The sequence below is a fragment of the Patiria miniata genome, unplaced genomic scaffold (assembly GCF_015706575.1).
Source record: "Patiria miniata isolate m_02_andy unplaced genomic scaffold, ASM1570657v1 HiC_scaffold_5, whole genome shotgun sequence".
In the NCBI taxonomy this organism is placed as follows: domain Eukaryota; kingdom Metazoa; phylum Echinodermata; class Asteroidea; order Valvatida; family Asterinidae; genus Patiria; species Patiria miniata.
This window is the reverse complement of record NW_024037072.1, coordinates 37,449,432-37,466,714: the sequence shown is the minus strand read 5'-3', so window position 1 is coordinate 37,466,714 and position 17,283 is coordinate 37,449,432. Positions and strand designations below refer to the sequence as shown.

Sequence of the window (17,283 nt, the reverse complement as noted above, 5' to 3'; positions counted from 1 at the left end):
ATGTTCCATAGTAATTTCACTCCCTCAACTGTAGAATGTCTATTATAGATAAGATGATTCCGACCAGTTGGAAACTGGAAAAAAAATAAGTTGCTTGTTAATGATCGTTGTCTCACCTTTCCGTGGTGTACATCTTGGGCCTGAAGGAGCCTCTTGAGCTGACCGGCCTGAGAGAGGACAGAGAGGCCGAGCCTGGCCCGCGGGGCAGAGAACCCGGGGTACTAGACTTCTCTTCTTTCTCTGGTTCCTTCTCAATTGGGGGCGGCGTGTATCTGTTCTTACAGACACCTAGGCATAACATTCAGACAAATAGACTATTAACCTGGAAAACTTCAGTGCTAATTGCAATCTATTAGGCCTTGCAGAGGAAGAAAACAATGGAGGCATTTGTTCAGTTTTAGAGGCTGCAGGAAAACCAAAAATGACTTTCAAGGGGGAAAATGCTCAACTCAATATCTAACAGTGAGCAGAAACAACAAGTTTGTTTGAAAGGTTGGATTCAGCAGGGTTTCTAGAGAAAAATCCTGTAACATGGGTGAGATTGAAGGAAAATGAAAAATCAACAAAATAATCGGCAGATGTTTTAGGAGGGTACCAAAGGGCCCCAGAGCAATGTAGAGTCCATGGAATTCACGTATGTTTGAATTTGTGCAAAGGCAGTCCTTGAAATATCCATTTCTTTTTGTTCCGTTTTGAACTTTTTACAGGTAAAAACACCTTTACGGTAAATACTCAGGAATTTCAGATTTTAAAAGGCTTTCTACAAAAAAAAAATTTGATAAATCAAAAATATCCTGACAAATCCTAACCCTGTTGCAGGCATGCAACTGGGAATTTTGAAAAAACAAGGAAATTCCAAATCACACAAGACTTTGTACAGTGTTTTTCAATTTGTAATGGCATTCATGAGAAGTAAAAAAAGAGGAAATCAGTGGATCCGAGGAAAAGTTGCATGCCTGCTGTTGTAAGGCATTCAGGTTTGACAGCCAAGACTGGGAGGCTTGCAGTTATCATTACCTCTTAGCAGGACCTCAGCTAGCTCTCTGGCCATGGTGGTGCGGATACCCTGGGAAGTCCTTGCCTCAACAGCCTTCAGAATCTGACGGAACCGACCGATGCCTTGATCCAATCTCCTATTGAAAAAAACAAGATTCAGAACAAAATTCTAGAGTGCCCGTGAAGAAAACCTTTTTTAAGTGCTAAATGTAGATTTGTAAAAGGATTAACCATTCCATCTTAAAAACTTTTACAGATTTAGAAAATATTTAAACTTTAAGACAATTGAGGAAAGCAGAGCACAAATGTTTTCTTTAACAATGGAATATTAGTGCGACGGAGCAGTTTTATACGGCTGGTTGAAGACCAGTTAGAGGCCTGGCCGACGATAATAATCTGAGCCCAAGGCGTGGGCCATTATCGGCAACCAGGCCCCTAGCTGCTCAATCCCACTATTACTCCCATTCATAAATACCTTTTTGGTCAAAAACTGCAAAAAACAGAGTCGGAAAATTTAATAAAATTCCTCTGATTTCTGTTTGACAATTTCACGTTATATTGCTATCCATGTTCAGGGGCCATATCTATGAATGGAGTGTGTGTTTGCTGTTTGTTGACAGAGATACCACCAGTATATCAATAAAAAGCCTGAAACACTACTAAAAAACCTGAAACTACCCTTACCCCCTTTCAAAAATGTGTTTTCTGGATGTTTCCGAACAAATCCAGCACTTTTAATTTGTCACATTTTTAAATAAAAACCTGAATTCAGGTTAAAACCTGAAAAGTGGCATCTCTGTGTTGAAGAGAAAAAATTGGGGATTTGTAAAACATTAAAGTTCCTTTTCTTTTCAGGTAGATTCGGATAGATGCCTATCAAAAGGATTTGGGCTTAAGGGTTAATCCTGAGCTCCCCAAGGTTATCCATGCATTATCCACAAAGTTTTCGGAAAGTTTTTTGAAGATTTGGCAGCAGAGAGGAAGGCACATGTAGAGCCCAGACACTACTTTGTATCGAATTTGAATTTTTATTCCTCTATTTTGCAGCCGGTCCCGTGACACTCGGTTAAGTTGCTGCGGCGGTAGAGGTTTCTATCAGCAAGATGAATCAAATCCAGTCTTGGCAATATTGGCAGCGCTACCCGGGAAATTCCAAGCATACCTCACGCGCACTGTACCGGTATTAAAGCTAAAGTACCTCATGTGCATGCATTAGTTTGAATACAGCGCACTTGAGGTTTCCTCAGAATCTCCTGGGTAGCGCTGCCAATATTGCTAAGACTGCTTTTGATTCATCTTGTTAGATAGCGACCTCACTTGTCAAGGACCGGCTGTATAAGGGGAAAAGCATCCAAATCCAGTTATGGACCAATCTGACCCTAACCCCCTTGAGTGATTTGGGAACCTTCCTCACTCCTGCAAATTCCAACACCATATGGTAAACCCAACACCCAAACTGTTGGACTCTGATTATGGTGGTATGTCCAACTCCATGTAAAGCATAATCAGTTTACTAGTGCAGTACTCACTCCAACAGATTCCAACAAAACATGCAGTTGGATTTTGAAGGGTTAGGGATGGTAAGTGTTAACACACGGCTTGATGCTTCTTGAAAATACAATGTGACCAAGAAATATACATTTGGCTTTATGGACAACAATTTTTGGATGATTAACCCTAACTCCCTAGCATCTTTTACTGGACCAATTCCATCAAAATCCATAAATCACTGTGCGTCTAATACAAAACTGTACATGACATAATGGAATCCACTGACGCATTGGTTGACATTCGTGGACTTGCAAAATCAATTTTGCTATGCAAAATCAATTGGATACCCCTAGCACTGTTTCAGGCCATTAGGCCCAAGTCCATCATACTCCATCAATATTTAGTCACGCCAGGCCTTCTGGACCAATTAAGTTCCCCAAAATTGGAGGATGGATTGTGATGGAGTTGGGGTGGTTAGGGTTAAGCAAAGTTCCTTGCAAAAACGCCCAGGAAGTTACGCTTACAAATGAATACAATCCTGATCATGCTTACCCCTCCTGTATGTGTATGAGCGGCGCTCTCTGTACAGCTGTCTCCAGCACTGGTCCTACCAAGTTGCCGCTGCCACCGAGACTACTGGTGGAGGACAACACTGAGCCTGCTCCGCGACCTTTGTCCACCTCCTGGGTCACATGAGCATGAATATGCATGAGGGACACATTTCATGAGGTATTAAAATGCTTGATCTACAAGGAGAGTTTTTATAAGCTGCATCATTTTATAAGTAATGCATTTGTTTTCTCAGTTCTGTCCGAGAGTCTTTAAGAAATGTGCAAAATGGCTATTCACTGGAATTCTTGGTCTTACGGGGTAATCCTATCAAAAACCGACCGACAGACCAACCGACCAACCGACTGACCGGTATAAAAAGTACAAAATAGGCTGGCCCTCTCAGACCAGTACAAACACAAGCTGACCTGGGTGGGACTCGAACCACCTGCTTAATTCTACAGATGATACTAATTATTAAACTACTAAGCAGAGGGTCGTGTCTTTGAGTCCCACGTACCTAAGCAAGCTTGTGAATTTTCCTTGCACGCTCTCAGACAGCACTGAATAGTGCTTATAAAAATGCATCGGTAAAGGGTAAAAACCAATATTAATCTTACAACCAACCCTTATAGGAGAGGATGCTTAGGTGAAGAGCGCGGCCACAGTGTTGGAACAAGAGAGGGCGCTCTTTGACCACTTTCCAGAACCCAGTGGATGGGACACATCTACATGCTTACTGGTTTGCGCTTGTATAGTTTGCAGTACGCGTGACCGATTATATTCTGAAATGTGCACAAAACCCTAACCCTGCCAGACGCAACACAGTGCATCAGGTGGAAAAGTCTGTTGCACTTTGATTCATTCAACTATCAACACCAGTGCATAAAGGGCCCTGCTTCTGAGACAATGAGAACTAGTCCCATTGAACAATGCCACAGTTGTATTCTGCTGCATTCGATGACCACAGACTCTGAGGTAGTTTGGCCTTGAGACTTTTGGCCTGATGGATCTTGTTGCACTGGGCAGGCTTGTTACTTAGACAAGTGTTGCAAGTTGCTGCGTTTGGCAGGGTTTCTAGTATTTCCCACCTGTAGATACAGCAGTGCCATGTCTCCTGCCTTCTCAAAGCACAGGGCAATGTCCTCCTTCAGCTTTTGTTTCTCCACCTCATCGGTGATGGAGGAGACCTGCTTTTCCTTGCACATTCCTGACAAAGATGGGGTAAAATAGGATTCTGAGATTAGGCTTGAGGCAATTTCAATAATTCAATTAACTCCCAACATACGAATCTCCATGTGGTCATGTCAACATCTGAAGAGATTGTTTCCAAAAAGTGATAAATGCCATTTTGTTACATTTAGAATCCCACCCTCCACTGGCTGCCAAAAGTCAGTTTCAATGATTTGTATCTAGTTAAACACAAATGTAAGAAAACAATAAAGTGAAAAATGTGCAAGTAGTTGGAGAAACAGCTACTCAACTGCGTATGTTTAATACTACGTTCAAAAATGTATGTTCAAAAATTTCCAGACTGTGCAACTATTTCCCTTTTTCCCAAATATATCGCATTTTGAGAAGAAAAAATCCTCCTTTGGTGTTACGAGAAGAATATAAGCAATCACACTAGCAGTTATATTAAAGCCTAAATCAGCACAATAAGAGAATATTACAAGTATCTTGGAATGATTCAATAACAAAGGGATTCGTAAGTAAAACTTAAGCAAAACAATTTTTGGAATTTTGGGGTCTTTTCTCTTTTTATTATTGCATATCCCTTTATTTCTTGATGGTTTGAATCAAACAGATGTATTTGAATGTTTTTGATTAATCAAAGATTTGGAATCCGAATTCCAATTTGAAACACTCAAAGGGAAAATCCCTTCCATTTCAAACAGATTTTCACAAGCAACAAATACCTTGTTTTTGGAACGTAACAGCAATTCACAGTGCACTTTTTATACCCCTGCCGGATATCTCTTCTCCTTTTGCTGGCCCTTGAGGCCCAGCCTATTGACTGACTGACTGACTGACTCAGTCACGGAATAAAAATATTTCTCAATTGAGACTTCGGGTCCAGCTTAAAGGGAATATACAACATTTGCAAACATCGAAAAATAAAACTACCAAGTTTTTACGAAAAACTTTACTAGGATGTTGATAAATGACAGTGGAAAGCATCCTGTAAAATTATGGCACCTGGTGTGAAGTCATTTTAAACAAAATAGTATTTTCGTATACATTTCCAACGGTGGTCGGCCGACCACCGTTGGAAAAACCTGACTATTTTTCAACTACAGATCCAAGTTTACCATTTTTTTCAGTCCAAATTTTGTTTGCCATTGGTTAGATGTTTATGAACGGGTGCAGGTAGGCTAGACTGGTTCCCTTACCTTACAATTTTCCGCCACCTATAAATATTGGTCTATTTCATCTTGAGTGCAGTCAGGGAACCAGACTGCTTAAACATTTGTGTTTTTCTTGGTTTTTCCAGCATTTTCGAACACAACATTTCAAACAAGTTAGTGTAACAATATTTGATCTATTATACTAACCCCTCAAATAGTTCATTTCTAAAAATTACAGCAAAAGCCAATGATGTACATTCCCTTTAACTTAGCAAGTCTAGTCCTCTTTTGTATTAGACATTCCGAAAATGGGGAACCGCCAATATAGGGCTGGATAGCTCAGTTGGTAGAACATTGGAACGGCAATCCGGAGGTCACAGGGTCAAGCCCTGCCCCAGTTAATTTCTTTGTTAAACTTTCCAAACATTATATGAATTAAATTAACTGCTTTTTGATGAGTTGTACCTTTGATTGCAAATGCCTCTGCCACTGCTTTAAGTCTGGTACAGGACATGGACGACTTGGTGAATTCCTCCAGATGAATCTTATCAAAGTGCTTCAAGACATCAGCGTATTCCCCGATAGCGTACTCTAGCTTGGCAAGCAGCAACTGGGCGTCGATGCGCAGGGCATGCTGGAGAAACAAGACATAATAACAATTAGGCCTCACTGCAAAAAAAAAGGAACACACGAATGCATAAGGTATCTAGAGTAACAAAACCAGATAATTTATTGGCCCTGCTGCAAATGGAACACTGCATAATTGAACAGACCAATACATAATTTTTGGAGAAATAAGCCAAGATACGCATACAGGTTTTCCCACAAAAAAACCAACAGTCGAAACCAATTAATTAAGGTATATTGCATGTGAGTTTGGGAATATTTCCAAATGACCTATTAAACTCAGATAACCAATCTACCATACAAACTTTATTTCATTCAATTGATGCATTGGAAAAAACGCTATGCTTCGTTTAACTCAAGGGTTGAAAATCATCTTGGGCCACTTTCCTTGAAAGTGAGGAAGCTTAGTTAGAGAAACACACAAAGGATTTATTTCCTTTGTTCAAGAGTAATGTGTGACTTATTCTACCGGCATCGATCGGTAAGCTTGATAAATAAGAAAAAGTGGCCCAAGTGGTTTTTCAAGTCCCGTATTGTGATTCCTGTATCCTTTGAACAAAATATCCTAATGAAACCAACTAAAAAGCATTTGGAAGACCAATTATGCTACTCAGCAATATATTCGACACAATTTTTAATACTACCCCCACTTTTCTGAAAACATGCCTGATTCCACTGTTTTTTTATGGGACAATCTGTATAAGGCTGGGCCTTTATACATGTTATATTGAAATATAGAAGCTGCATAGGCATGCTCTGAGAATTACAGAAGTGGAAAATAGCATCCTCCGTAGAATGACCAAATCTCAAGATAATAACCAATACTGAAGATTATTTTTAACATTTGTCCCCATCGTAAAAGTGATGGTAACAACTTTACTTCAAGCTGCAAGTGCAATTTTAATTGTTGAAATTGTAACAATTTTTTTATGCTTGTTATTTTGGACTCGACTTGACAGGCTGGACTCGAACATTACAGTACATTGCAATTGAAAGTTAACCTGGCAATGGGAATTTCTCTTCACACTTTTTCTCTTCCCAGCCTCCCAGGGAATTCATCTTCATTTTACAAAAAGTGAAAAACTTTTCCCACAGTGGGAAAACATTTTCAGGCCTTTTCACACCAGTGGGAAACCATTTTCACAAAATGGGAAATGCGGGTTGGAATGCGAATACTAATTCTGTTCACAAAATTTCCCATTCCCATTGGCAGTGTTAACATTCAGTTACAATGTACTGTAGAAGTAGACAGTATAAATGCCTGACCTTGCTGCCTGATTTGGCTGCTAGATGGAGATGATGCTTAGCATTGGCCAGCTGCTTGATTGCATTCTTCTTGACGGCTGCGCTGGGAGGGTTCTGAAGCAGGTACAACTCCAACTCGCTCTCTCCTAATGCTAAATGGGAAAGGGTCTCTGCAACAAACAGACAAAACAAGATAAACTATGAGATCACCTGGGCAAATTGATGAAAATTCACCAACCAATGATGGCTGTGTGACAAACTTTATAACAGAGAAATGGACCACTATTGTACTGGGGTCTGTCAAGTCAAGGGAAATCTTTTTATGAAATTTTGAAAATTGATAGTTAGCATTTAAAATTACATGCTAAAATTATATAGGGCCTATTAAAAATTAAACCATGTCATGCCTGTGTAAAATTGTCAACGCTGATAATTAAATCCACAAATTATATAACTTAGTGAGCAAAAAAAAAAAAAAAAAAAAGGCTTGTTTTCTGATAGCTGAAGCTTGCATCCTGTGCATAAATCACATAGGTCATGTAGGTGTTCATCATTAATTTCATTTTAATTTTAATTTTAAACACGACATTTATATCCTCACTTACTTTTAGGAATTTATTACCAAAAAATAATATTTATCTACAAAGAGCAATAAGCATCACTATATAATATAAAATACACGTTATTATAAATATTTAACTAAATCGGTCTTAAGTTGCTTAATAATTCGGCAGGTTACAAATTCAACAAAATGCCAAAATAGAGAGCATTAACATTTGCAAATATCAAAAAACAAACTATCAAATTACTATGAAATACCTGACTTGAATGTAAGTGAATAATATCTCAAGCATCCTGTAAAATCATGGCACCTGGTGTGCTGTCATTTTCAGAAAAGTGGAAGTTTTGTATAAATTTCCAACGATGGTCGAATGACCATCGTTGGCAAAACTGACCTTTTTCAAATACTGCCCCCAATTTACCAAATTTAGTTAGTCCACATTCTGTTTGCAATTGGGTACACATCCATAAACAGGTTCAACCTGGTTAGTCTGGTTCCGTGCCCTGACAATTCCCTGACGTCTATAAACTGCTCCGTTTCATCTAAGTAGGGTCTGAAGTAGGGTCAGGGAACCATACTACCAGCATCTATGAACACAAAACTTTAAGCAGGTCAGTGCAGTGTAGGACAATACTTGCTATATTATTAGTTATTACTTGCTATATTACAATACTTGCTATACAGTAATAATATTAGTTATTACTTTACAATACTTGCTATAGTTATAAGTTTGTTCAGAAATGGACGAATGTGGACTACTAACCCCCAAATTCGTCCATTTCGGAACATGCTGAAAATTACAGCCAAAGTTGACATTGTTGTATTATTCTGTCAATGTCATGCCTGTAGTAGAAAATAATAAATAACAGCATGAAATGCGCGACTGTCGACACTGAACATGGAAGTGGGTGGGGCACATCTGTCATGGTCTGTCACATCAGTGGTCAACAAATGAAATTGTCAACATTGTCATTTGATTGTCATGGTATAGGCCTAGCTTGAGTTACTCCAGCTCTAATGCCTATCTAATGCGATAGGCATTAGAGCTGGAGTTACTCAAGCTGCAAGTGTAAATTCAAGTGTACTGTAAGGCCTAGGCCTGAGTTATGGACATTGCCATTGCATTGGGATGTAAAAAAAAAAGGGTTTAGACTGAGTAAAGTTTAGTTTAAACTCGATACCTAGTGCGGGTATTTTCGTCTTGGTATTCTTGATCAGCTCAGAAACCTTCTCCCAGTTACATTCAACACGATATTTCTCGATTTCGGTCTCAAGACGGGCTGCTGCCTTCTTAGAAACAGCCATTTTCGGCCAAAACTTGACTCAGTTCACGAGATTGTCGACCAGCCATGAAACAGAATTGCGCCCTCATGTGACGATTCTTGATAAGACCGGTGGTTGTAGCGCCCTCATACGTACCACGTGGGCCAATCTTTCTCTCTTTCACCGCCGCCATTTTCGCCGCATCGGTGAGTTTTTATGCTCCAAGAAAGTCTGTTCTTTTACGCAATTTACTGTATGAATTAGATAATTAAACATTTCAACATATTGTTCTTTTATCATTCTTTCGTGTAGGTGGCATCACACTGCAAACATGCAGATTTTTGTGAAGACATTGACGGGTAAAACCATCACCCTCGAGGTAAAGTGTTTGAGTTGTGACTAGACCCGTGAACGTGGCTTGTAAACTGAACGTGGCTTGTAAACTACGCCACGTTCTTATGTCATTTCGAACCTAGCGAACGTGTCCCTCTGACTCCCTCCGTTACACACACTGGACGTTATTTTGCCCATGTAATAAGTACTCACATATGAAGCTGTCTTGAATTCTATTTGTACGTCAAAACTTGCATTTGACGAAAATTGAGGAAAATTCTGGCCCCGGTTCATGAAGAAGTCCGTCCGCTACTGCTAGCTGCCATTTTCTCCCAACTGACGCATGCGCATTGCGTTTTATTTTCGTATGATTCGACGGCTGTTTACTGTCGCAGCTAAAACAGACATCGTTTTAGACAAGGGTACAACTATAGAATGCAGGGCCACTTTACTCTACATCCGCGCCTCCGTACGGCTGCGTGGAGGCGTGGAACCGCAGTCGACCTACCTCTGAAAATCGATCGTGGAGTCGTGGAGCCGCAGAAAATTGCGCCCTCTATCGGTGCGCGTCTCTGCGACTCCGCGACTCCGCGCCTCCACCACTGAGAGACAGTGCCCCGTCGCCCTCCCCCCCCTTCCTAATTTGCGCGCCCAATTAAAGCGACTCTGCGACTCCGCGCCTCCGCGACTCCAGACAGTGCCCCGTCGCCCTCCCCCCCTTCCTAATTGGCCCGCCCAATTAAAGTGACTCTGCGACTCCCCGACTCCGCGCCTCCGCGACTCCAGACAGTGCCCCGTCGCCCTCCCCCCCCTTCCTAATTGGCCCGCCCAATTAAAGTGACTCTGCGACTCCCCGACTCCGCGCCTCCGCGACTCCAGACAGTGCCCCGTCGCCCTCCCCCCCCCTTCCTAATTGGCCCGCCCATTTAAAATGGATATGGATGCTTCGTTCTCAAAAAGATTCCGCCGAGAATTGCGCCCTCTATCGGTACGCGTCTCTGCGACTCCGCGCCTCCGCCACTCCAGTGCCCCGCGTCTCCGCGATTCTGCGACTCCAAGACTCCGCGCCTCCGCCGCTCCAGACAGTGCCCCCAACACATTTACAAGCACGCCCTCCCTTCCGATCCTTCATGAGAAGCTTTGGAGACAAGTGCAGTGCATTCCTTCGCTGTACTTAGCACTTTTTTGCAGGTTTGCATATCTATTACTCCTATCCATCCACGCCTCCAGGCAAAATAAAAAACCTTGCTTCGGCGTGGCCCTGCATTCTATACATGTAGTTGCTCCTAGACAAGTTTCAAGTCCTTTCCTCTCTCACCGCACCGTACCGCACGCGGTCGCACGTGCGCCCGCGTGTGTGTGCACACACGTACATGTACTGTACACGAGATGAGCCGAGCAGCCAATCGTCTGCGGGTTTTTTTTTTCCGGGGTTGCGACATGAAACAGCCGTCAATCTGTCCAAGCGACTCAGACGCGTCCGGGGTTATTTGGGTCAGGTTAAAATCTTATTTCTACACATTCGTATGGGTCTTTACTGATGGGCAAATTTCGTCGAAATTACACAGCCGAAACAATCGGACGGGCAAATTTAGATTTCTAGGTGAGTACTCAACACCCATACGGAATTATGTATGTCGGATCGATTTCGCCAGGTTCGAAATGAAACAAGAACGTGGCGTTGTATACAACGCCACGTTCACGGGTCTAAGTTGTGACATGACACAGTGGATATTTAGCCGGATCCGGCTGTCTTTTAGTAAACGATGTTTTGCCGGATGGGCACTGAACATGCGCAGTGACTGTTTTTTTGGGACTTCAACGTTTTATTGTAACAAAAATAAGTCTGGTTCCACGCCAACATTGTCGTTGTGACTAAGTATTCACCATGTTCACGAACATGATGAAATGGGAATCAGACCATTTTATTTCAGACTTTATTTCCCTTAAAAAAATCCTCCAGAGCCGGCCATGAATCTGAAAAAGAAAATAGGTCTCTGGAGCCTCATCATAGTTCTAGGAGTAAAATAGGCCTAGGCCTAATAAAAGAAAAATATTCTCATTTCGTGGGGATGAAAAAAAAATTAAAAAATTGAAAATATTGCTAGCCGGGAGTTGAACCATGGATCTCTCAAGCCCAATAATTGTATCCCTTCAAGCAGCCCCACCCGCCAGTACTCCTAGAACTATGAGGCTCCACGTAGTGAAGCCTCATAGATTTAGAACCCCGCAAAATTGTTGTCAGCACCAGTAAAACACTAATACAAAAACGTCCATCCCAACCAAGCTTTTTCCCACAGAACCGCTGCACAGTTTGCCCCTAAACTCCGTACAATACCTCATGACATACTCACGTTATGTGCACCCAACAAACATCGGTGGATTCTGTCGGTTTTTCGGCAAAAATGATGAAAAATATGCCCTTTCCGCACTGAGCCAACCTGACACTTGAAACGTGCACATGCGCAGAATGATCGCAGTCATTTGCGGCGCGCTCCGAGCGATCGAACCCGAAAATGACTGCGATCATTCTGCGCGCGTACCAGCCCCCAATGCCTTGCGCACAATTGTGTTTTTTTCTTTCAAATTGCGATTTACGAGTCTTCTTATCTCAATGGACAACTTGTCTCAACGGATGACTTGTCTTTCCGTTTGATGCAGAGATGGTCGAGTTGTCCCACCAGTCGAGATGTCGCACTGGTGTTGAGTTGGTGAACGAGTCGAGTTGTCAGAGCCCCCTCCACACGCACAAAGAGTGTGTGGAACTAAACTAAAGCCATGGAACTAAACCAAAAAATGCTTCATTTCTGTTTCAGGTTGAGCCCAGCGACACCATCGAGAATGTCAAGGCCAAGATCCAGGACAAGGAAGGCATCCCGCCAGACCAGCAGAGGCTGATCTTCGCCGGCAAGCAGCTGGAGGACGGCCGCACCCTCTCCGACTACAACATCCAGAAGGAGTCCACGCTCCACCTGGTGCTGAGGCTGCGGGGCGGGGCCAAGAAGCGCAAGAAGAAGACCTACACCACGCCCAAGAAGATCAAGCATAAGAAGAAGAAGGTCAAGCTGGCTGTACTCAAATACTACAAAGTGAGTACTTACTCAAGGTCATATTATACAAATATTGACTGCTTCGAGTGGCGTGCTAAAATTAGGTGATCCATGGAGCGTTCTATTTTCCTGAGGCGTAGCCGAGTGAAATGGAACCCTCCATGGATCATTTTTACTATACCACGAGTTAAAGCTATAGTCCATCATTTGCAGCCATCCGAAAAGTAGCTGGCGTAATTATTGTTGAAAAACAAACTTGGTTGAACTAAACTCCCTGTGAAATTATTCCTTCTGGGAAGCTGTCATTTTGAAGTAATCAACGAAAGAAGGCATTTCCAACGGTGATTCTTAAGAAGCACCGTAGGAAAATTTAAATTAGTAGTTCGTTTTGTTATTCAGCGCAGCGCGCACAAGTATTGGAACGACGCACACGTGCGCACGGTTGTTATAATTCGTCGGATCAGTGCGCGACGCCGCGTATAGCTGCAATTCAAAACAATTCAAAACATGATTCAGTAACTTTTGATTTGAAATTGAGATCTTAGAATGCTGTTTTTCTCGGAATATACAGCTGAAGCTTAGCTGAAACTTCATCAGGTTAGTTGTTCAGTATCCTTCTTTGGATTTTGAACCCTTTTGTTGCTTCAAACGAACAAAATGCACAAATTACAGATGATGGACTATAGCTTTAAAGCAGTCAGTGTTTTTTTATAATGCCTCAACCACAGATTCTGCTTAATTTTAAGAGATAACCAAAACCAAAGAGATAACCAGATAACCAAAATCCAATAAAATTGTACATCTGTTTCGGTACGAAATTAGTTAAAATTTACTTGCACTTTTCCCAAACTACCCCTTCATGAAATGTTTGAACCCAACTCTGTAGCGCATGGGAATACACGCAAGACACACACCCGCGTGCATGTGCATACGGACCTCTGCTTGCTGCGTTGGTTTCTATGCGCATAGTACGTTTTCAGACCAAGGCAACTATTGTATTATCTTTTTCGCTGCACAGCAAGATAAAAAATAGAAAATGCCATGTGACTCACTCTTGGGCTATCAAAATACAGAATCTGTAGATGAGGTGTTATAATCACCAAAAATTCATGCTAATTTTTTTTAAAATCACCCTGAAGCAGACATTCTACAATATTCCCCATCTACCGTCTGTTGTGTGTTCAAGATTTTAATTTTAAACCCGCAACTATTCAGTCAAAAGTTATCCCAAGTTAAAACAAGCTCATAACAACTATCCCCAATCATATTTCAACAATCTCTCATATACAGTGAAAGCCAGTTCCCAATCCTCACGAATTTCAGAACATGATGAACAAAACGATCACGTATATCGCTCGTTGATGGGCCACTCCTTTGTTCCTGGTATAAGCAGATACCATCGATATAGAAAGGGATTACAGGTTTGACAATTTACTTTTTGGGAAGCACAATCCACTGTATGGGACTAATAAATGAATACACGGTCTTCTGATGAAGTAATAACAAAGTTCCAAAACATTAACCCTAACCCCCTAGGCCCTTGTTGCTTGCAACCATCCTCAATCCTCCAAAATCCTCCAAAATTTTTCAACTCCGCCTAAATTTTTCAAAATTGTCAGACAGTCCTGCCTCAAAATGCATTCATCCTCAATCCTCCAAAATCCTCCTCATCCCAAAACTTTGCACTCGTGTTTAAATGAAGGATAACCAACGCCAAAGCCTTCAAAATCATCAGACAGTCCTGCCTCAAAATGCATTCATCCTCAATCCTCCAAAATCCTCTTGTGCTTCATTCACCATTCATCCTCAATCCTCCAAAATCCTCATGTGCTTCAATCACCATTCATCCTCAATCCTCCAGAATCCTCATTTGATTCAATCACCATTCATCCTCAATCCTCTAGAATCCTCCAAAACCGCCAGGAGGATTTTGGAGGAGTGAGGTGGGTTAGGGTTATACATAAGTTCCATTTTTGTTTTTTGCATAAAACATAGAAGATTCCAGTTTTAGTTACAATTTTCCCATAGACCATAGCACACATGTTAACTGTAACATATCTGGAACTGAAAATTATCAAATCGAGATAAAAATATTGAATTTGCTGCTTTCTCAAGCTCAACCCTCATTTATCCGTTTTCCATCGAGTAAATGTCTCCATCTGCTGTTGTTTGCCTCCCCAGGTTGACGCTAACGGCAAGATCACTCGTCTGCGTCGCGAGTGCCCCAGCGAGGAGTGCGGCGCCGGTGTCTTCATGGCCTCACACTTTGACCGGCAGTACTGCGGCAAGTGCTGCTTGACTTACGTCTTCAAGGACAAATAGATCCAACTGACTACGATTCACTCCAATGTACGCATTAGACAGCCGATCAGTGCACTAATGTAAAAAACAATCCCAACTAGTATCATGAACTGGAATTGAGAATCCACTTCACATTTTCCTGTAAATGTCGTATAAAACTAAACCTCAACCCTTCAAACTACTGGATCTAGTAAATGTAATCAAATCAGTTATGCGAGATCAGTCCGTGTGTAAAATTTGTGGTTTTGGCAAGGATTGACAATAAAACTGACACAAGCTTGTGTCGAGTTATACAGAGAAGAATGGTGTGATTCGAAATCATTTCTGAGTCAACTTTACAGTAGAAATGCGCGTTGGAACTTTTAGAATGGGTAAAACCTTTTCAGCAGTGAGCAAAAACTATTATTGAGTGGCTCGGAGCGGAATGGGAGGAATATCGCAAGGTGTAAAATCTGGACTTTTCTATTGCACCAGGCGAAGCCCAGTGAACTGGAAAAGTCCAGATTTTACCGAGTGATAATATTCCTCCCATTTCAAAATTTAAAGCCACTCGATATTTGTTTTATATAACTGACATAGATCCTTGTCATTTGATTTACAGTTAAAATGAACTTCTATTTCAATACAAAATTGGTGGGAAATGTATTTCTCTCTTCCAAACCACCCCATCATGAAATGTTTGAACCCAACTCTTTAGCCAATGGCTCTTGGGAACAATACGCTCAACGCCCACACCAGCATGCATTTGCACACAAATACAGTTCCATGGGACAAGGACGATCCTTACTGTTGAATAGTAAATCCCATTCACCATGGGCGAATGGGACGTTTTGAGTCCCGGCGTGAATGGGAGCATTAAGGAATGTCATGTGATGTGAGTTTCACCAATCAAATGACGAGGATCTGTAGGTCAGTTATATAAAGTTTGACTGACTTCCCTCGAAGGAAGTATAGTTGGACCAGTGTTTCCCGTGGCTAATGAACTGAGGGAGGTGGTAACAATTCAAATTGATGATTGAAACAAAATTTACAGTCTGCAAACTGAAAAGAATGCAGCGCTCACAAAAATGCACGATGATTCCAAAATCACATCGAAATAGTGAGTTCTTGATACATGGAGGTCAAGGAAAATACTCATATAGTTATTACACAAAATGAAAATTGTTCCATCGATATTTCCTTTATTGTAAATCTTCACAGCGAGGTGGTGATATTGGCAAAAATTGAGCAAGGTGGTCACTGAAAGTAGCGAGGTGGGCTGCGTCATGTTTGAATAGGGAGGGGAAACACTGGGTTGGACTACTCCAGTTGACTATATTGGAACCAGACCACGGGGCACGATTCCATCACTGCTTACAGTTACAAACAGCCACGCGCATAACAGCGGAGAGCCAGTACCACAAAGTTTTTGTGATGTTTTGACCATCGTTTGACTAGAGGCGTTCACACATTGCTATAGACTATTATCATGTTGCGGCCATTTGAATATTTCCCATTCAAACCAACGTAACCAAAGCGAGGCTGGATGGAAAAATAGTGGGGGGGGGGGGCGCTGGGGGGGCTGGAACATTTCATGGGGGGGGGGGCGTCATGTAGGGGCGTCAATCGCTTCTCAAAAGTGTGGGGGGGGGGACATACCTTGATCAGAACTGATGGGAGCGCGAAGCCCTTACGGCGTGGGGGTTCGGGGCCCGCTTAAGGGCCCCGAAAAAAATTGGATTCTAGATGTTCTGTGGTGTGATCTGAAGCAATTTTTACCACTTTCCTCCATGCTTTAACTAATATTTTCTTAGCAAAAGATAATTATTTGAACATCGTTTTCGAGGTTGGAGTCATTGAATCAGCTACCAGAATTCTGAGCTATAGGCGTGGGGTTCGGGGCCCGCTTAAGGGCCCCGAAAAATTTTGGATTCTAAATGCTCTGTGGTGCTATCTGAGGCAATTTCTGACCACTTTAACCAATATTTTCTAAGCAAAAGATACATTGTAGTACATAATAGGGCCCTGTAAATGAGACACGAGTTCAAAAATCTGGGGGGGGGGACATTTGATATTGTGTCCCCCACCCTTCAAAAAGTGGGAGGGGGACCAGTCCCCCTGCCCCCCCCCCCCCCCCCCCCCCCAGGATTGACGCCCATGGCGTCATGTAGATCAATGATAATTTTTTTAGAAACTCAAAATCTCAGGGGGGGGGGGGCGACTGGGGGCGACAAGGTTTCATGGGGGGGGGGGCTGTCGCCCCCCACGCCCCCCCCTCCCCCGTGGCTATGCCACTGATTTCAAGGAATTTTAATTGGTCTATTATTATTATTTAGCTTATATGAATGGAGGAAAAGTTTGTGCTTGGCCGATTCGCGTGATATCGCTGACTGAAACTGTGTGACCCACGGACCACCTGTCTATAATCCGTGTTCCGTGGTGTTAGCGAGCAGTGCAGTGGGTGTTAATACGCATTTTAGATTATCATTATACGCTATGTCACGCCGGTTGTCAGCTTACTGGTCCGCGGTCGCCGGTC

The 17,283-nt window shown here is 42.2% G+C and overlaps 2 protein-coding genes across 3 annotated transcripts in view; one reads left to right on the top strand and one right to left on the bottom strand.

Moving 5' to 3' along the window:
* Positions 1–9,192, bottom strand: part of LOC119740837 (tetratricopeptide repeat protein 7B-like) — a 38,382-nt gene extending 29,190 nt beyond the window's left edge. For both annotated transcript variants that reach the window (XM_038216287.1, XM_038216288.1), the window contains exons 1-7: positions 9,000–9,192; positions 7,278–7,426; positions 5,850–6,018; positions 4,128–4,246; positions 3,040–3,170; positions 1,018–1,133; positions 117–288 (exon numbers count right to left, since the gene is read on the bottom strand). In XM_038216287.1, coding sequence (XP_038072215.1) covers positions 117–288; positions 1,018–1,133; positions 3,040–3,170; positions 4,128–4,246; positions 5,850–6,018; positions 7,278–7,426; positions 9,000–9,123 — 980 coding nt within the window. In that variant the 5' untranslated portion in view covers positions 9,124–9,192. The remainder of the gene's footprint in view (positions 1–116; positions 289–1,017; positions 1,134–3,039; positions 3,171–4,127; positions 4,247–5,849; positions 6,019–7,277; positions 7,427–8,999) is intronic.
* A 4-nt stretch (positions 9,193–9,196) lies between these two features.
* On the top strand, positions 9,197–15,065 carry LOC119740838 (ubiquitin-40S ribosomal protein S27a). Its single transcript, XM_038216289.1, has 4 exons — positions 9,197–9,287; positions 9,394–9,460; positions 12,231–12,503; positions 14,646–15,065. The coding sequence occupies exons 2-4, from the start codon at positions 9,413–9,415 to the stop codon at positions 14,784–14,786; spliced, it is 462 nt and encodes a 153-aa protein (XP_038072217.1). The 5' UTR covers positions 9,197–9,287; positions 9,394–9,412; the 3' UTR covers positions 14,787–15,065.
* The last annotated feature ends 2,218 nt before the right edge of the window (positions 15,066–17,283 follow it).